General features: G+C 40.8%; 1 protein-coding gene across 1 annotated transcript in view; it reads right to left on the bottom strand.

The window, feature by feature from the left end:
- The window catches only part of KCNH5 (potassium voltage-gated channel, subfamily H (eag-related), member 5), a 154,932-nt gene that overhangs the window by 30,749 nt on the left and 102,607 nt on the right, over positions 1-21,576 (bottom strand). Inside the window, exon 9 of the mRNA XM_010000678.1 lies at positions 10,524-10,776. Within this exon, the coding sequence (XP_009998980.1) occupies positions 10,524-10,776 (253 nt within the window). The remainder of the gene's footprint in view (positions 1-10,523; positions 10,777-21,576) is intronic.

Genomic DNA, 21,576 nt, shown 5'->3' with positions numbered 1-21,576 from the left:
TGCTGAGTAGGAAAGGGTTTGACCCCTTGACACCTGCACATATAAATAACTTCAACCAGATGTGAAACTCCACTTGAAGGCTATTTCTGCATTGGTAGGCAGTGCAGCAAAACAGTGAATGCTGAGCACCTGACCTTCACCCTGCACATTTGGAGGACTTCAGACTAGCTGTATTCCAGTCATGGGTCAGAAAAGCTTCAGGAGGTAGAAATGCATGAGTTGTGCTGCTCTGCATCCTGCAGTTTCCTTCCCTCTGCAAGGAATCCTCACCCCCAGACAGATGTGCCAGACACCGAGGCAGGACAAGTAGGGAGTATCAGGACATCAGATTCAAAATCACACGCCTGACCCAACTAAAACACCAACATGGATGCAGACTGGAGAGATGCTTTCAGGTTTGGACCCTATAGTTGCTCTGAGAAGAAGCAATGGAAGCAGCAAAAAACACTCTGAAGTACCCAAAAGCTGCCTCACACTGCTCACCTGCCACGGGCAGGGTGAAGGCCACGGCGTGTGGTTGGGGCTGACACCTCAGATCCTGAAACAGAAACCATGGCACACAGGGAATTTTCTGCATCAGCCCCTGACAATGCCCAAGCTCTTTATTTTAGCAGTTATTAAAAGGAAACTCAAATCAGTCAGTTGGTGGTGGTATCACTACTTCAGGTACCTCAAGCGGCCCCTTGGTGAACTTTACTGATTTTATAGTTTTGCGATAAAAAAGGTGATGTATTTTAATATTTACTCTTTTAAGAACTGTGACATTTCACTTGACTCTCTTTTGAGAACACAGACCAGAGTGATAATTTACCCAACCTTATTACTTTTGGGGCCAGAAGCTTTATTTATCCATTTCCATTTCTGCTTTAGGTATTATATCCACTAAAAAAATGGCCAATGTTTCTCATGCACAGTAAAATAAAATGTGCAAGTCCTTATCTTAATTTCATTGTTTTAATTTCCTAACAGAAGTCTGTAAAATAGAGACATCCCTTAGAAAGGTTAGAACTGTATTCTCATTTGACTGCTTTTAAATTCTTCTATATATTTTGATGTAATTAAAATTAACTATAATACTTAATAGACACAGTGTAATTTATAAACCAAGTTGCTTTAAAATTCTCTCCTCATCACAGAGTATTTCCTAGTAATATATCATTTATCTAATGTAGTGTTTTGAAATTACCCTTTGCAGTTAATTGTCCTTGTCTAAACCCACAGTTCAAAACCTGGTTTACAGTCATACTCAGCACAGTTACATAAGTCACAGAAAAACAGACCATTTCTGAAATGCACAAAATTGCTTAATGGATTTGCTCTCTGAGGTGGACACAGGACAGAATTGAGTCCTGCTTTCAGCAGCTGCTGTCAGAGTGCAGTTTAAATTCAGTAATAGGGACTGTCAAGATTTTCCCACTGAAATGTGACCAAAATACTTTTTTTCTTTCTAAATTTAAGGCAATGCATAGATAATTTAAGCACATTGCTGTCTTACATAACGTACACCCCAAATCACAGATAAATTAAATCACCATTCATGAATTTGAGAAGATTTCTTCATTGTCTTTGGTTCAGTGAGGCAGTGAGATGCACTAGGTTTTTCAGAAATGTTGGGACATGACCAGCTGAACTTACTCACTCCTCTCTGAGCCATCAGTCACTGTATTTGAATGGTGAAGCTATAAATTCCTCTTACATTGTGGTTTATTCTCTTCAGAAAATATGAAGTCTTGGAAGCATTTAAGGGTTCTTGGATTTGACTTTTCACACACACACTTAAGAGTCTCGTTTGCCTGTTACAAGTGTGCTAAGGAACATACCAAAGAAAAGCAAAACCAACCACATTGTCCAAAACAATACATCTATTCTCATAAACAGAGATTAATGTACTATACTTCATTCGTATTAACTGTAGTTCATTGAGTAGGGAGTGGTAATTATTCATTCAAGCTTAATTTTATGTGGTGCAACTAAATGAAAAAAACCCAACATTTCACAGTTGCAACAGAAAACTGAACTGGTAGGTCTGAAAACCAGCTATACAGGGGCACGTGGCTCTTCTCTGCACATCTCCAGGGAATGCCCAGGGCTGGGCTGGGAATACAGAGGCCCCTGGGGCCAACGCAGCCTGCAGACTTCTCAAAGCCTCTCTCTAGAGATTTCTCCAACACACCCCCCCCACACACACATTGGACTGCCCTGAGTCCAGAGCAGTCTTAACACCTCTCCTGAATGGAGGCAAAGCTCTGGGAAGTCCTCATGCCCCAGCTCTCCTGTGCCCAAAGCATTGCTGAAAACAGGAACGCTGTAAAACTAGAGTGACAATCACTCGCATATATTTTGCACTTGATATGAGAGGAGGGAAGAGGAGCATCAGGATTTGGACACTGCTGGATTAAAGCTGGCAGGAATATGGGAGTAAGGATTTGGGAACTGAAAGAATCACAGAAACCAAAAGGACATGTGCAGGGTGTTGGTGACATTTCTGCTGAAATAGCTACACTGGTACCATCCTAAACATGGACAAAAATTTGCTGGCGTATCATGCTTGTGTAGGTACATATCTGTACACAAAACATATACATATTCATGCATGTTTGCATATGTATTTCAAGACAATCTTTTGGTATGTAACTATATAATAGATAATGGTATTTCTATACACTACCCTATCTTGCATATTGTGGTAAGTGCCCCACACAGAAGTGGGGGACAAATGTTCTCTGCAGCCTTGCATCATGGACTGACTTGCCAATTTGTGAAACAGCAGCTCATGCATGGACCTTTCAGGCAGAAAAAATCTTAAGGGCCTTATGAAACTCCCCAGGAACTTGCGAAGGGAATGAAAAAGTCCTCGGACTCAGAGAAGAAAGACTCTTCTTAAACAGAACCTCAGAACCCATTTGTATCTACGTAAAGGCAAATTTTTTTCCTTCACCAGATGGGGACAGAAATTGAGCTAAGAAATATCCTAATAGCCATGAGAACTTGATGGGACCTTTGGGAGAAAGTCTGCGCAGGCAGTGAAAGAACAAATTATTGGTGGAAAACAGCACAGAGAAAAAGACACATAAAAGGGACCAAGAATTCTTCTTAAGGCAATAAGGTGGTTTTCTGTGCTGTGCAGTCTTAGCTAATAGGCCAGCTACCCTTGCCCCCATTTTAGAACAAATTCCCATCAGTCACACAAGAAAAAGCCAGATGTGATGAATTATGTAGCCTTTCCATCATGATATGCTCAAATCTTCTGTTGCTTATGAAAAGCCAAAGCTGATTTTGTTGCAGAATCAGTAAAACTGTATCACAGAATCATATTCATCTAACCAGCTTGGGTACCAACAGCCATGAAGCTGTGGCAGCATGCACAGAAGTGGAAGTCAGAGACCAAATATCAAGTCCCTGCAGCCATAACTACATATACTGGTGAGTCTGTTCATAAAAATACATCTGCCTGTGTCTACACATTCAGCTGCAGAACAGATGTATCTCAAACTGATGTAGAAATCCTACAAGCAAGGAGGGAATCAACTTCCGTTACCCCGAGCAGCACACAGCTCTGGGATGGCGCAGTGAGTAGGTAAGCTCTGCAGCTCCTTGCCATGGAACATCAGGGCTGGTTGCATAGGTTTACAAAATGATGGGAAGTATTCATGCAATAAAATCCATCTGTGGCTGCTAAACACAAAAAGATTTCCCTCTGGGTAAGACCTTGAAATGTAATTCAACAGAATGCTGGAGAATGTTCTGGGGAAGCATCCCTGTTTTATTACTTTACCTTCCATCTTTCTCCTGAACATCTGCAGTTGGCCATTTTTGGAAACAGGCTACTGGGCTGGCTGGATTTCTAGACTTACCTGAGACAGCTGTTTATGTCTGAAGAGGGGATCTGGAGAAGGTGGGGGTGAGGTAGTGGTGCAAATTCATCATCTGTCTCCTACCAGCTGGGACATCATTGCTTCATGTAAGCACAGCTTATGATGTACAGGGATGACCACTAGCCTGTGAGAGTGTGCTCCCTGCCTCTGTGAATGTTTTAGCCAAAACTTCAGCCTTTCCCAGCACAGCCAGAAGGGCCAGAACTCCCTTGAAAATCAGATCAGAGCTGAGCACTGATCAGTCAGAAATCCAGCTCTACAGGACTGCATTTTAACTTGTGAAAGGGCAGAATGATGATGAGGGGGGAGGAGAGGGGAAACATTTCTACCACTTAAAAGACTGACAAAATAGCCAGCAATGAAACAATAACAAGACACTGTGCCCAAGATACAAATCCCTGTTGGCAAAGGTACTTCACATTATTTAACACGGTGTAACCTTCTCCATCTGCACCTAGAACACAAAACAAATTCACCTTTCTTCCAGCATCCAGGACTGCAGGCAGAGGAGCAAAAGGTCTATAGAGATATTTTCCTGTTAATGAAGGGTTTATGGTCCCCATCTCTCTCACTTTTAGTCAAAGTCTCCTACTACTTATTACTTTTCTAGAAGCCTCAGCTCCTGGAGACAGGATATCTCCATTTTGATTTTTTACAGAAATAAATTTCAATTCTTCCTGACTGAGAAAATAAACTTGAAAGCATAAGCATTCCCACCATCTCCCAAGCTCATAAGGCAAACCAGATTGCATCAAACTGTTAGCCTGATTGAAAATAAATATATAACTTGATTTTAAAATAATTTTGCTTTTCTTGCACTGCCAAGACTTTCAAGCTCCTGGGTTTGGCAGTGAAGCATGCAGGTCTAATTCAAAACCATTTCAATTCAATGAAAGGAATCTTTCTGACATTGGAGGCTGCAGATCACTTCTATAACACACTAGCTGGCACATTAAACTGAAATTTATGCTTCTTATTATAGTTAACTATCATGCAGATAGAGACAAAATATTTTAAAGTTATGAAATAATGTGAAAAATTGAATGTTCCCTTTATCTCTGCCAGTAAGAGCTAATAACATTTTTGAGCAAGAATCGGTGGGACTAAATCTTACATGGTACGATGTATTCCAACCCAGACCTGCAATGTAGGATTTGTTCCAAGGCATGTGTTTAAGGAGCACTTCAAGGTGCAGAGCTACATATCGTATTGGTTCTCAGATCAGTAATCCTTTTTTTTTGCAAAATACTCTAAGATTCAGCACTTAAAAACCAACCTGCGTCACTTTAATTACTGCAGTCCTGCTAGCTGAAAAAAACCCAAAACAACCCACCTTCTTTTATGAATAATATTCCTCTTAGCTAATATAGAGCTTTAAAACCATTGGAACAAAAGGGACTTTTCTTATGGATGAAACAGAACACAGGCTGTTCTGTAAATTGCTACCGGGTGCATGTTACTAACTTGGGGAAACTCTCACAATTAGTCTGCCTTGGTTTACTTCACGTGAAAAATAAAATAAGTTCAGTATAAAATATCAAGAGCTGATATAGAGGCAAATTCTGCCACCTTTATTCTGCTTAAGAAGAAACCCATGCTGCAACTAAAGTAATTAAAATCACAGAATTAGCTACTAATGCCACGAGATGAAATTAGACTTACAGTTTTTCATGTCATACAGTGCATCACACATGGCCAGTCTTGTCCTGCACAAAGCACATGCCTGGCTGGATAACACCAAGGAAATTTGAAGTGTTGCTGCATGGATCCCAAATACCACATTAATTAATGCTCACATATGAGAGTGAGAAGCGTGTAGGTCTCTTGCTCACCTAAATGGGAGGTGCTACTTGCTTAGCCTCTAAAGAACTTTCCTCTGTGTGATTTGGTAGGAAACTTAATCTTTTGACCTCCAAACACATGTAAGATTAAGAGCAGAAAAAGACTCGTTGCTGTTTTCACCTGTCATGCCAAATTCAGGAAGGCATGTCACTTGTCCTCTTGCTCTCCCCTAATACTGTGTAATATCCACTTCCCACACCAAACATTTGGAGGTAATTCATGAAGGAGACCTTTAATAAGTGAGACTCTGGCTTGCCTAAAGACAATAAATCCAATAAACAAGTTGCTCTAGGACTGTACGCAGAACATGCTGAGAATGAACATGGTACCCATAAAAGGCAAATAACAACTTAATTGAATACATATGGGATCAGAAACCTAAGTGTGGCTAAAATATGAGCTATTAAATCTATATTCATTCTGGCTTGACTATCAACATTGAATTTATTCAGCAGCAGCCCCCACTAGGATTTCACTGCTCAATATATTGTTATCACTGTGCAGTTTAAGCAATATTTGTGATCAGTTCCTGCAATCAACATTTGAAAGTGGTGGGTCATTATTTTTCTGCTGGCACAATGACTTCTGTAAACTTTGTTAATCAACCTGCCTGGTTTAAGTTACTGCACAACTTGCACAGTCATCTGTGCAAACAGCAGGACTGGAAAGCAGCTTCCAGAGACACCTGGTTGGCCACTCACGTGAAACTCCTCACCAGGAGGCAATTCAAGTTAATAGCAGCAGGATGAATTGATGGGTGCCCTCTGCTAGCAGATGCCTCATTTCATTAGCCTGTGGGACTTCAAACCCCCTGGTCCTTCCTGAGACTTCTCCACTCATAACACCTCCCCATGCAGAGCAATGGCAGTTAAACCGTTTACTCTTGCTTGAGATGGTGGAAAATTACTGGCGTGGCTTCTCAGGGTCACCTCGCTTGCTAGGGAAGTTTTCATAATTAGAGACAAGACTGCTTGCCCTTCTCCATTATCCTTGCAACTGCAGATGAGTTATTTTAAAATGACTGGATCTTGTTTTCTCCAGTGAAACAGCAACCCATCACACCAGAACTGCATGTGGGGCCCTGTCTGCTACAGCAGCAGTCAGCACCTGGAAAAGGTGGGAGACTGTCCTCGAGAAATGGAGATAACTAATGAGGGGAATGTAATGGGGCACTTGGGTATCTTCATTAATGAGTCCTATAAACTGTAGATCTACCACTGGATTCGTTCTCTGACTGTACCCATTTCTGTAATGCTGATGGCTGCAGTGGCTGGGCATTTAATTACACACAAATGAAAACAAAACCAAATCTTGGGAGAAAAAAACATCACAGTGATGCAAGTGAGTCCAGAGGAGACCACAAAGACAATCAGAGAACTGGAGCACCTCTCCTGTGAGGACGGGCTGAGAGAGCTGGGGTTCAGCCTGAAGAAAAGACTCTGAGAAGACCTTATAGTGGCCTTCCAGTATTTGAAGGGGCTACAGGAAAGCTGAGGAGGGGCTTTTTACAAATGCTTGCAGAGAGAAGATGTGGGGTAATGGATTAAAACTGTAACAGGGGAGATAGAGGTTAGACAAGAAGAAGAAATTCTTTAGTGTGAGGGTGGTGAGACACTGGCGAAAGTTGCCCAGGGAAGTTGTGGCTGCTCCATCCTTGGAAGTGTTCAAAGCCAGGTTGGATGGGGTTTGGAGCAACCTGGGCTGGTGGGATGTGTCCCTTCCAATGCAGAGGCATTGGATCTAGATCTTGAAGGTCCTTTCCAGCCCAAACCATTCTATGATTCTGTGAAGTTGCCCTGTCAATCACTGGGTTTCACCTACTTCTGAGCAGAAGAAACACAAAAGCTGGGGCCACTGAGCCAAGAAAACTGCCGCAGAACAGAAGGATGTTTGTCTCCACAGTGGAGCCTGCAGAGAGCACCTGGATGGGATGCCACATCTCCTGAGTTCACCATTTTGGCAGGCAGGGGGGATGGATGTGTCAACTCACTAGGCTGGGAGGGAAGGGAAGGCAATAAGTGCAGGGAAGCTGGAGAAGAGGAAAAAGTAACAACATCATCGAGTGACCCAAGGGAGGTTAAAGCCCTGCACTAGGGACAGAAGCACTAATGTGACTGATGGAAGATGAATGCTCTTAACTTGTTTTGGTGTCCCTACCTCTTTCACTTTTTCAGGATCCTCCACTTTTAAGAAAACACAAAGACTTCCATCTAGAGATGAACATGGTAAAAAAAAACCAAACAAACAAGGACGTACCTCTCTCTTTCTCTTTACTCAAGGCAGATAACACTATCATATTAAATCACACAAAACTTTAAAAACAGTAAGTGCCAACTATCTGTTCCAAAGCAAATTTAGAAAATGGATTACTCTGAAGGGAGCAGAGGCTGGCAGATGGCACGTTCTGCCATGCTTCTCCTCCCATATGGGAAATCAATGAGGAAAAGTTTCCAAAGGACACTTTCTGCATTTCCTCTCTAGGTTACTGCCGGTGGATGGAGAAGATGGGCAGACTGGTAGTACAAGCCTGCAAGTTGTCTTTCCTTAGGAAACCCTGTCTGATGGCAGATGTTTGGTATTCCCAAAGCAGGCTACAGGGGTTTTCATGTTAGGCCTTAAACTTGGTCTCCCCCTTAGGCAGACGCACATTCCTTGTGCTTGAACGTCTCCAGGCAGAAAAGATTGAAAAAAATTATGTTCTTCACCATCTGATCTGCAGTTGCTATTTCAGGTGCCACAGCTGCCACTATAAATGACTTTGCAACTACATCTGGAAGAGATTTTCTTCCACAAGTGAATTTTTAGAATACAACATCTCATAATTACTCAGTTCACTATTTCGCTAAATAATCTGTCAGAGCATGAAAAAACTCTTCAGTGTGTTCTGTGACTAGAGAAGGCAGTTTATCTTGCTTTAAGTTACATTTACACATTCTGCCAGTCCCTGAAGTACACAATGCAAATAGCTCCAAGACCTGGGGATCGCCTAACAGCAGCCATGACAGAATCAAAGGCACTTTTGCTAATTAAAGGTAATTCCCTTTAACTAGATATAGTTAAAGGCCTTTCCAGCTAAATGGAGAATAACCTAGATACACGATACATCTACATAGTAGAAACAAAGAGTTCTTACCATCATTCAAAACAATATTCCTTAGTAAATGCAATAAGGTTTTGCATGTAATCCATTTAGTGATGGCTTCTAGTTCAGTAAATTACATATTGTTTGGTTTTGATTGTAAGACCCAGAAAACCATTTATTTGTTTAAATGTGGCTACTCACTCTTAAAGCTTTTGGTTTTTAGATAGCTGTAAGCAAACATAAGATATCTGCACTGAGATTAATAATAAAAATGAAACGGTCCAATGAGCTGAAATACAAGGAATATTTTACTATGCAAATTTCAGATTTAGGAGCATTCACCATAATGACTTCACATCTGAATATGGAAACAGATTCATTCTTACATTAAGCCTCTCTTTTTAAAAATCTTAGTGTACACTAGAACACAGAAAGCTGCAGCAGGATGTGCCTTTTCCTGAATCCCTGCCCTGCAGCTGGGACAAGCCGCGTTACGCCCTCGGAAAGCTGTCCCCATGCACTTCCATCCACACACCTGCCTACTGCAGGGTCCCACCCCAGTGCAGGACACACAGACACAAGCTTGTACAGCAACATGTCAGGAGTCTCCTTCAGCTACCTGCTCCTCATCATTTCTCCTCTCCTCCCCCTTGCTGTCAGCAGGGAAGGAGCTGAAGCCTTGACTCACCACCAGTATTGACACCCCATGACTGTCCCCTTCCCACATATCAGCACAGCTCCCAGGTGTAGCCTTCATCTCCCAGCCATTGTCCCCAAGAAATACACGAGGGACCCAGGGAGCTGTCTGGAGCCTCCCTTATGGGGAAAAAGCAGTACAGAAATCCAGTGCCCAGTAGGACAAGGCCACCCACTGGATTTGTCATGAGGGAGCCACTGCTTCCATTTAAGAGAAGGCAAATAGCTAATATTTAACAGGAGACAAGTTCTACAATAAATTGGTCTATTTTAAACAGGGAAAACTGACTCTGGATGGTTTTCATGCAGAGCCACCAATTCCTCCTCTACACTGTTCTGCCTCTGAGGATGATTCCTGCCTCACCACTAGTGCTGACTACTCAGTCCCACCATCTGCTGTACCCTTCCCAACCCCAAACAAGTTAGTTTGTATTAGGCTCCTTTCCACCCACTGCTGGCAAACCAGACACCACAGTGGGGTGATGGGGTGATTAACCTGGAGCACCCCAATTGCTCAACTTCTCATGACTGGCTGGACAGATGGTAGATTCCCAGTTCTTTCATAGTCAGACAAGACTACTTATTTTCTGTAAAGCCAGTTCCCTACAAGCAACAATTTCTCTTCCTTGTAGAGACTTTTTGCAGGTGTTATTCTGGGCTAGAATACAGATAAATGAAAACCCAGTATGGTTATGTAGAAATACTCCTGAGAGACTAACAAAACAATGTGCATTTCCTCTACCAGGCTATTTAAAACATGTCACCACACAGATGACATCCTCTTCTGCTCAGAGACACTGTAACTGTGACCAGTGAGCCATACTGGGCAGAAAGAGCATTCCCAATGGCATAAAAGATGAAGGGTTTGCTTCTAGAGTACTTCCTCTGGAGACACAACATCACCATCTTATGACAACCACTAGTCTCCTGTAGTCCCAGCTGTTGTTAGGCACGACTAGTTAATATTCATAGCTAAACAGAAGGCAAACACATCCAAACCACTAGCATTTCAATAGAGATCACAGTACCTAAAATAGCCACCACCTCGTCGTCCTGGATGACTTCTAGGGATCCTGAGACCACAAAGCAAAGAGCATCAACGCTTTCCCCAGCGTGATAGATGAGGTCCCCCGGGGCACAATGGATGGTCTGGAATTCCACAGCCAGGGCTCGCAGGCAGCCGTCGCTCGCCAGCCGGAAGGCTGGGTGCTCGTTGAAAACCTTCCGGTTTAGGTGCACGCAAATATCTGCTCTCATGTCCTTTGGGCAAATGGAGAGAACCTGAATGAAAGAAAGATTCAAATCAATCAGCTGGGAGTATGAGACCAGGACAGCACACACTTAATGGAATAACTGCCTGGATGGATCTTAAGATCTTCCTGGGTGGATCTTAAGATCCATCCATTCCATTATTTTATCAAGCTTCTGGTTGGAGTTTTATCTTGGGTTGGGGTAGCCTTTTTCTACCCATCTACTGCAGCTGAAAGGGTGACGTTGAAGAAGGACTAATGTGTTACACTAACAGTTTTCACAGGTTTTCCAGAATTGCAGGTGACACTACCATGTCCTGCTTGTGGATATCCCTCCAGACTTGGCACCCAAACTATCCGCCCGCTGCCACACTCAGCTCCTGCAGGAGCACTGAATGGACACTCAGAGCTGAAGGAGCTTGAAGAGAGGCGAAGAGGGACCTTTCACAATAGAAAACTAACAGATTTTGCTCACATCCAGAAAAGCTATGTTTCCTAAGTCTTGCTGTAGATGACCACTTACCAACACCTATTCAAACACACCTAGGGTTTAGTTTCAGTGCCATAAAGACATAGAATAAATAACCTGCCCTGGTGGGCTTACAGGCTATAAAATAAAGAGCTTGAGATTAAAAAGAGCATTAAGAAACCTTATGAAATGTACAGTAAAGAAAAACTGTCCTGGGAACACGAAGATGTCTTCATAGTGGATCAGTTGATTACGACTTTCAATTAATTTCTCACCTGAAATAGCTTTCCCTATTGAAACAGTAACACAAATACCCCTGAAAAAAGTGAAAAACTCTGGGTCTTGTTAAGTTTGTAAACTGTCTGTTTAATATTTGCACATCCTTCTAAACACCCTAACATCCTTATAACCCTAAAATGCATAGGAGCTACCTGCACTGAGAAACATGTAAGACCTTTTAAAGTTCTCCTAGAATAAACAGTAGAAAAGAGCATGAGATCAAGAGCACTCTGGAAGTGTCATATAAAGAAGACAGCAGATCAGTAGTACTGATTAATTTCTCGTTGTATGGAATAAATCTGGCAGCTTTTTCTGCAGACAGTGTGAGAAACAAGGGCATTAGGTCAATGGGCTGACTACCATCGAGTATTAGCAAAGAGAGGGAGACTCTGATAACCCTGACAAAGCTTTGAGGTAAATGGTCACATTAATATTGAAGTAAAGCCACGATTTTAATTTCTGTTTAATGCAGAAGAGGTACAAAACATACCACTTTTTATTTGGTTTAACACAGAGTAAGTCAATTTGGCCTAATGCTATTTCTCTATGAAAACAGATGTTGGGCAGAAGACATTAAAGTAACCTGCATAAGTCTGTTTTATCATAAGAAATAATAATAGACACATTGGACAAGACATAGCCTCCATAAAGCATCATTTGCATTAGTAATGATGTCTTGCCTGAGTCACTGTTGACCATACTCTGTACCATATTTCCATAATTTTATTAGGGGCAAATGTCAATTTATAAACTTACACCTACCTGAGTCATTCTATTTACCATTAGAAATATGGGCACACCTTAGTTTTTAAGCAAAAAAAAGTAGTAAAATTACTTGTGAGAGTGATTGTTTCACTTCAGCCCTACTTATGGATCAAACAGAAAGCTTGTCTTTATCACAATAAAATAGAAACATGCCATCTTTCTTCTTCTCAATAATAATGTAATGAAAAATACTGCTTTCTTTTCTATTATGATTGATGATTTCTAACATTTTTATCTGCTCTAGGGCTTAAATCATGGTTAGAATTTTTTTTACATTCCTTTAATATTTTTCAGCAATGTAAGTGCTTTTGATTTAACAAGGCCATGAGGTATGAATTCTCAACCACTGCTCTTATGAAAAATGTGCATATTCATACATGACTGCTTCCCAAACTTTATCTTTCAAGCTTGCAAGCTGCAGAAAAAAAATGGTTAAAGTGTTGCAGATGTTTTTATGGTAAGATTTGCATATGTTATGGAACTCTTTATTTTTGGAGTGCAAATTAATTGTGTCCGTCAAGAATAAAAGCCACTTGGATGCAAAGCAGCACATTGTTTCCTCAAAAAACACAGATTTAAATACAGAGTATTAAAAGTGAGCACTCCAAGCATTACACCTTTTATAGACACAACAAACATATCTATCATCACACAATGCAATATGAAGAGACAGAAAAAGTCCACTGCACAGAAAAAATCAGCCTCAGAAAGCACAATTCAGGGATGTTCTGATGTCACGATAAAGCGACTCTCCTAATGACATATTCCTGAATGGAGGTGGAAGGAGATTTCATTTATCAACTAGTACAGCAGTAAATGAGCCGTGATCCAAGAGTTAGCCAGGAACAAATATTCTTTATTTCAGCTTTCTTGTCTGCTACACTGCAAGTACTGAGGGTAGAGAATGAAACAGATGACAACTAAAAGAAATGCACAGGAGCTTTGATGGATAAATATAAAGATAGGTATATATAGGGGGCAAAAAGAGCAATGATAGACAATGTTAGTATTTAGCTATGTGTTTACTGTGTGCTTCAAGCACAGGACATCATGAGCTCCAACCTGATTTTGAAGCTCTTTTTTGTGTTTACAAATACCACTGTCATTAATTCAGAAGGAGTCTCACAGATGCCACCTGCTTCTCTATTAGTTGCACTGTAGAAAGGGGTTGTTGGTGACACCAATTACAGTATGTAGTAATTTTCCTGCTTCCAAAGAAGACATACAATGTGATCCAGGATCACACAGAAGCATTTGGAAGCTAATGATAAATAGGACAAAGACCCTAAGAACAGCAAATGAGAAAATGAGCACTTCAAATTCAGATAAATACTCTTCTGAAAATGTTCCCTTACTGATAATACAAGACCTTGACATTCCTCTCATGAAATGCTCTTCCTGAGATCTCAGCATTTTTTAAAAAGATACAAACTAGTCTCAACATGGTTGTACATGAGTCCATATGGTGTACAAATGCACACATATGGATGTAAAATAATAATTCCATTTAAGGGTGAGGATATCCTGTAATGCTCCATCTACTGTTTCAGTCTTAGGGAAATGTCTCCAACCCTTCATGTTAGTAGGATCAAAGTCCAGCTGGGACATGTCCTAGCCCATGTATTCTTCCAGCTACGTATCATAAACCACCAAGACAAATTTCTGAAGAGGAAATTTCCATAGAGATTTCAAGACCTTCCTCAGTGAAACCTGCAGTTTATAAGCAAGGCAGGATATTAAGGCTGCTGACTGCAATGGTTTACTAACTGATGGGTTTGGAGCACACGACTTGGGGCAGGCAGTCTGCAGGGACCAGATGCTTGTGCTGCTACAGAAGTTGCTCCATAATAAATCTGTAGCCACAGATTTCACAGTCAGCTTTCCCATATGCATCCAAACAGCATGAAAGAACAGAACCTGCTATGTTTCAATGCAAAATGAGAGAAGAAAGCAAAACTATACCCAGAAGAAAATCTTTGCTGGCTGTATAAGCTGTGTTTCTACCAGAAAAGGAGCAAGGCTCCATGCCACACATGAACACTACACATGTATCCACAAAGACTTGAACCTCTACAAAGCTGAGAAAAGAGAAAGTAAAGCACAGAATGGCACTGATCACTTCCTTTCTCTGCACAGAAAAATTAAACCTCCTCAAAGTCAATATAAGACAATAGCTGAGCTCTGCCATCATCAGCTGGCACCCAGCTGATACAGACCCCTACACAATGACACCCAATGCAGAGACTCAACACCACTGTCATCTCTGGAGCACCTTATGGCATATGTGGAAGCCTGGTGGTGAGCAAAGAGCTTCTGAATACTGCATGAGACTGGGAAAGGCAGTGACCAGCTCTGCAAGACTCACAGGGAATTGGCACAAAATGTCTCACTGTCTTTTCAGCTTGAGATCTATAAAATGCTCAAGGAGGTTCTGTCTGCTTTTTTTTCCTCTCCCATCCATTCCCTCAGCACACTCAGGCAGTTCAAGATTAGCCCCTTGAGCAGCTAAAATAAATCTATGGGGAGCAGAGATTATAAAGAACTCAAAGAAAAGCAAATGAATGGAAACACGAAGTGTACAGATTAAGAGTGTGTCCAAACAATATCTTTTAGGACAGGCTGAAGTGTTTTTGAAAAAAAACCCACCTTCTCCAGCTGGAGAACACTACAGCATAGCTTAGCAAACATTACAGAATCTGTTACGACTTGTTAACAAAAAGGGCAGAGGCCAGTGAATCATGAACATTATCTATTTGCAATTCTCTTTCAGCACACAGGTTTCTCACTTTCTCAGGGTGATAGGTAGGGGATATATATTGACTGATATTCAAGTCGCGAGCTTAGACAGTCTTAGCAGTGAAATAACAAAGACTGTTTCCTAAATTAATAGCCATAACATATATTGGAGATACTACAAAATATCAGCTTTGACAATAAATAAAACAAACTCTTCCAACTTCTAACCAGTTGTAGACCACAGACAGCTATTTGACATTGTGGAGAAAGGTTGTTCTGACTTTTCAGACATATTCATCAGCCATAATCGAAGTCAGTTCTTTCCAAAAAAACATAATTCCCTCTAGGCACAAATTTTGAGAAGATTTGGCTCATTTGAGTGTTGAATTCTTTTGCAGACCTGGCTAAATGTGATATATTTGGCACTGGATGGAGGCCAAAAGTAAGAAAACAGCTGATTGTCAAATCACAGCGCATTTTTCCTGTAATTATCAGGTAATTTTGTAAGTAACTCAAAGGTGATGTATGGAACTGAGCAGTTATTAACCCTGCAAGCATTAGGGTAGTCTTTCATAAATCACTGAATACCTTGGCACTAAAAATTGAATTGCAGCATCAATGGTGTGTTCTGTTTTAACTTCACTAAAATCCAGGGTCACTTGGATTTACATGCTCCAAAACCCAAGACTGGAAAATCAACACTAATAAGTTGAAGTTGGCTTGTTTTCCTCTTAATGATACATGATCTGAACCAGTGATCACAATGGTTAGATTTAGTGGTGTAGTAATAAAATTAACCACTTTTTAACTGAGTAACAAGTGTTAGAGACATGAAAAAAATCCCTGGAAAATGGCTCTTGCTTACCTTAAATTCAGTATTGTCAAGACAGATAGAATAAGGCTACAGGTCTTAAAAACGGGAAGACAAGAGGCATCACCATGTGTTTTAAGGAATCAAATGGTTCACTGGCACAAGGGCCTCCTGGTTTGTCTAACAGTCTGTGGCACACTGGTAAAATTCACCAGTGCCCCAAAGTAGCAGATCCCATGATGCCTAAGGGTTGTAGCAATCTCAGAATAACTAAAGCTGTTATTGTTTCTCGTTCTGCTTTAAAATCTATCCCAAAAACAATCATCATGTGAGCTTCTAATGGGGAAAAGGAAAGTAGACTATAGGGAATTCTAGCATTAAAAATCAACTTTTTAGATTAAAAAAAAAAAGAAAAAGAAAAATAGACATCAGAAAGAATATAGTATATGCCAGAAAATCTCTCAAGTCACATATTTTGGAGTGACATCTTCTGGCACAAAGGTCACCCATGGAAGAATGGAGTTAATCAGATCTATTCTGTGCTCCTTCTGGAGGTGGCTTTAGTTTCTAAATATCATTTTCTAACATACAGCATTATGTAAAGTCATTCAAGGGTGAAAGCATCAAGAAAACAGATCTGGGGAAGACCTTCCCCTGTGTTTGGTCTCTGAAACTGAGAGCCCCTCTGTCAGCACCTTCCTCTTGGCGACAGAGATCAGGAAGATGCTCAACCCATCCAATCTGGTACTTCTCTGGTACCTCAGAGAATAAGCTCATGAGCTGCTCCATAGCCACAGTGTATAGCCCTGGCATCTCCTCAAGCTTCACAGGTTCACCAATCCCAAGATTAACACATCCAAGAGGCAAAGATAATTGTGGATAACCTTTCCTGGCCCTGCATGGTAAATACAGGGGGTAAATAATCCATACCACCCATAAAGGGGAAAGAGAAAGCCCCACTGGTGCACAGGCCCCACTCTTGGACCCACGTGAAGGACAGTGAGATGCTGACCATCTCTCCTGCATCCCACTCTGAAGAACCGTGGATTGCAACTGTACCTGGTCCTAGCTCAGCTCTGTGAGGTGAAGGAAGACTTCGTGTTCACCTCATCCAGATCTGCAAGGAATGACCAACAACCTCGCCTCTACAATGAAACAAAAATACTTGTCCAAATGATTTTTACCTTCCCTCTTCAGCAGGGAATTGTATGTACCCATCACACCTAATTTTGTAGATCTCTTGGGCCATGAACCTTGGAAGCTTTCTACCCTGGTCTTCCATGAGGAAATCCAGCCAGCACTGACATACACCTCTGTGTGATGGGACACCATGGGAACAGCAGACTGACTCCCCTATTTGTCTCAGGGTATCATTAATTATTCCTACAGCTCCTGAAGATCTTATTAACAGCAAATACAATTAATCTGCACTGTCCTTATGTAGATTCATGTTTAATTAATCTACAGAATTAATTAATGTTTAGAGCACATGTCTCATGAGGAGCAGCTGAGGGAACTGGGGTTGTTTAGCCTGGAGAAAAGGAGGCTGAGGGGAGACCTTATTGCTCACAACTACCTGAAAGGAAGTTGCAGTGAGGTGGGGGCTGGTCTATTCTCCCAAGTAAGAAGTGATAGAACAAGAGAAAATGTCCTCAGGTTGTGCCAGGGGAGGTTTATATTGGATATTAGGAAAAAGTTCTTCACTGAAAGGGTTGTCAGGCACTGGGACAGGCTGCCCAGGGAAGTAGTGGAGTCACCATCCCTGTAGGTATTTAAAAGACATGTACAGCTGGTGCTGCGGGACATGGTTTAGTGGTGGCCTTGGCAGTGCTGGGTTAATGGTTGGACTTGATGATCTGAAAGGTCTTTTCCAATCAAAACTATTGTAATAAAGTTACCACCTGTCTCTATTTACCATAAATCCATGTCTCCTATATGAAAGCTTAGTGGGCCAGCAGTGACTAGTTTTAATTTAATACCATGTTATTTTTCCATTATTTTCATTTCAGTCATTGCAGTGTGGAATTGGCTCTCATTATTCAAATTGCCATTGATGCTTAGGTTGAGACTAAACTGACACCTTTTTTCTCTTTCAGGCTATGGCTCTTCTGAAAGAATTGACTGTTAAAGATGACAAAGATTATAAAGATTTATTTAATTGCTTTCTGAGCAAATCCTAAGCCATACATTATCATAGAGGTCAAGAAGAGAAAATCTTTGTGTTTTACTGACATTTCAGAACATTATCATTAGATGAAACTGTGAGATGTCTGCATGTTAGTTAATGGTTGTTCTGCTTTCATGTATAATGACCTATTTCTTATAGAAGAGCTAATATCTATAAATTTTACATTTGATGCCTAGAGATTTCAATAAAATCTAAGATATTTGAATTCAGTGTGTGTTTCATATATCAAATTATTACTATAAAGATGTTTTTCAGCTGCTTAAAAATGGTCATATACAGACTGCCTCTTTTTTACCTCTCTCAAAAAAACCAGGTTCTGATGGATGAGAGTTTAGTATAAAAAGGTTTCTTAGTTTTGTCATGTTTTTAGCTCTGCTCATTATTAGATTAACATCCCTTAAACCGGAAGCATTAAACATAAAACAAAATTCCATCTTGTTTGAGCCACTGTTCCACCAGGAGATGAGAGTCCATGTGCATGTATTATATATATCATCCCAGCTGTCAGAGGAGGGCTCTCATGTTTAAGTGATTTAAGATTACAGATCAGAGGCCACTTGCTTCCCCTTAAGTAATAATAATAATAAATAAGCTAATGCTTTTAGTGTCATTGGTAATTCCGTATTTGTGAGCACCAAGAGACAAGCTGAAGTGCTGTGGTTTGAAGACAGGATTTGAAGATGAGCTATTCCCAAGTAGAACAGGGAAGCCAAAATTGTGTGCCTAAGGCACCATCACTTGAGCGCGGGATAAAAAGTCCTCTGCCACATACAAGGACATCCAACTGGGGCTTTAAAACAAAGTTCTGCTCAGGACAGCTTGTTCTCACAAGCAGCAAGGGCTAGATAGATCTTCATTAAATTTCCTCCGTGTTAACTTCCCCTTTGCTTTCAGATCCCATTTCAGCCTTACCGGTTTTAGCCAATCTCTTCTGTGGAACTACACAGAGACTATGTCATTCAAGAATAGATATTTGAGCTCTAGTGCAACAAATCTACACCCATTAAGTGATAATAAATCAATAAAGTTATGAACTTATATTTTAATTTCAAGCACATTAATTTTAAATCTTTATCAAAGAAACACATGCATGTGTGTTTAGTTTTACTCCCTCAAATTGCTGGATTGTTCATCACCATAGGAACCTACTGCAACACTCATATAAGAAATTTCATTCTTTGTTAGTAAATTAACCTTCTTGTTCTTTGAATTTAGATTTCAAAACAAAGCCATTTCAACATGCTGAATGGCTGAGGGAAACACATTATAAATTTTTGGCAAATGAGGTTACAAAACAAACACATTCCAGTGTGACAATGCAGATATATTTGGAACAGTTTGGGATGTAACAGTGAATGTTTAAAAACATCCTTGGATGATGGCAACTGTCTGATGGAAATGGAAAAGTTGAAAAATCCCTCACTAATTATCATGTTTCATAAGCACAGGTGTTTCACAAGATAATTAGAAAACTTACTGAGAAGTTCCTAAAAAATAAGGAGAATGGGAAATCATGTGATGGAAAGAAATCCAGTACACAGACTGATCAGAATCTCATTACTGGAGCTTTGAAAACTAGACTGGGAGAAACCTCTAAGGTCACATCCAGCCTGTCAGACAAAGCAGTGCAGAGAAGCAGTCCAAGACCTGGGGCACTCCTTGGATTTAGCAGGACAGCTGCAGGTGCCATGTCATCCCATTAGCCCCCTTGTGCCTATGGTAATAAATGTGATGTGATTCTAGGTCCCTTGGAGACCCCTACTGTGTGCTCCCACCCACTGGCTGCTCTGGGGTCAGTACAGATGGATTCTGTTTGATTGCAGAGGGTCTTATGACAGGGCTTGAAGGGGTAATGAAGGAACTAATGGAAGATCCACTCTACATTACTGGTCTTTGGAACTGTACCACTGTTCCTGTCATTTCTCAGCAAGGATTTACAACATCTTCTCATTGGTTTTGGTGAAGCATATTAGAACACCTTCCTGAGAGGACAAAAAGGAAGGAACTCTGCCCAGCTACAACACGGCTTTCCACCCGTTCGATAAAACAAATCCTGACTTTGGCTGAGGTCCTGCAGCTGAAAGCAAACTGAGGGATCCCCAGTCTTGTACGGACCCTGGGATGCTCAGTCCAGGCACTACAGGCCACTGCTGCTGCTGCTTTTGCAGACTTGCAGGCTGTGAGGTACAGAAAGCACCAAATTTCTCAAACCAGTTCTCAAGTTCTTACTTTCACCTTGTCTCTGTTCTTCTGTAACATGGGCTTTTCTGGGAAGTTCAGTTAGATGCAACTACTGATGTCCAGGTGAAGAGGCTCCTGAAATCCTTCCGCTGTTTTAAATAGGTTTTGGATTTAGGCCTAAGTTTAGGCAAGACTTTACGGAGGGAAGATTGTTAAAAACCTAAGTCACCTATTTTACAGCCATATTGATTATCTAGCTAAGCAGCCAGTACTGTCTTACAGACCAGAGAACACTGCTTACCAGGAGTTGAAGATTATGGCTCTAACTGCATTTTTATAATCTATAAAACCGGACATGCGGAAACTATGGAAGGAAATTTCAGTAATTAAAGCATAGGTTCTCCTAATTAACTGCAAAGCATCATTAAAATCGAATGAAACTCTTGTGGAATAATACAAGATTCTGGCTTAACTGCAAGGAGACAAATGCAAATGAAAGCTGAATTTTCACATGGTTTTGAGTTTACGCAATGGGACTGAAAGCATTTACAGTAGTTGACAATATAGAAGCTCACTTTTAACACTGTATAAATCAGCATTGGCAAGTTAGGGTATTAGTGTACAAGAAGTTAATATACTAAAGAATGTGACATACTGAAGCACAAGAATCAAAGAAATAAAAATCTTTGTTACTTGCATTAGTTGTATTTGTAATGGTAAACCGAATTTCACAGCAGATGATTAATAAGGTAACTGCTGATGCATCAGGATGATGTAAGGATAAATTTTTCAGTGTAATCATTCATCTTGGCTGTCTGAACAAGCTGCATCATCATTCCATATTATGCAATAAAGTCAGCTGAAGTAAGAACTTCAAAGCTCTGCAAGCACTAGACATTTAAGGATATTAATCTGATGCTTCCTTATTCTCCCTGAGACACTTGCCTTTTCAATTCTTAGGAGGAAAATCTTTATAGAGACTAGAGATTCAATGTTGAATTTCAGTTCAGGTCCACAGAAGCATCGCCAGTCTCCACTGACCAAAAGTCTAGACCTAAAACTGTTACATATATTGCCTATATACTACAGCTGGAAACCCTTCCATCTGACTTCTAAAATATCCAAAGTTAGACTCACTGCATAGATGGAGAAAAAGAAACCTTAAGGACAAATCATTTGGTCTGTCCTGGCACACAATTAATCACTCTCTGAAGACAACCTTCTCCTTTAATCAGCTTTCGAAGAAAACTAAGTGACCAGTCTTTTCTGAGGGCTAAAGTCCTGTAGCATTTCTACCTCACTTGGCTGCCTGCAGTGCCACGTTTTTTTGTATTTTCCTACCAAGGGCTTCAGTTCTAGCCAAGATATTTTAGCTCAAGGAGATCAATCTCTACTGCCATTA

The sequence above is a fragment of the Chaetura pelagica genome, unplaced genomic scaffold (assembly GCF_000747805.2).
Source record: "Chaetura pelagica isolate M959 unplaced genomic scaffold, ChaPel_1.0 scaffold36, whole genome shotgun sequence".
Taxonomy (NCBI): Eukaryota; Metazoa; Chordata; class Aves; order Apodiformes; family Apodidae; genus Chaetura; species Chaetura pelagica.
This window is presented reverse-complemented; position numbering and strand designations above follow the sequence as displayed.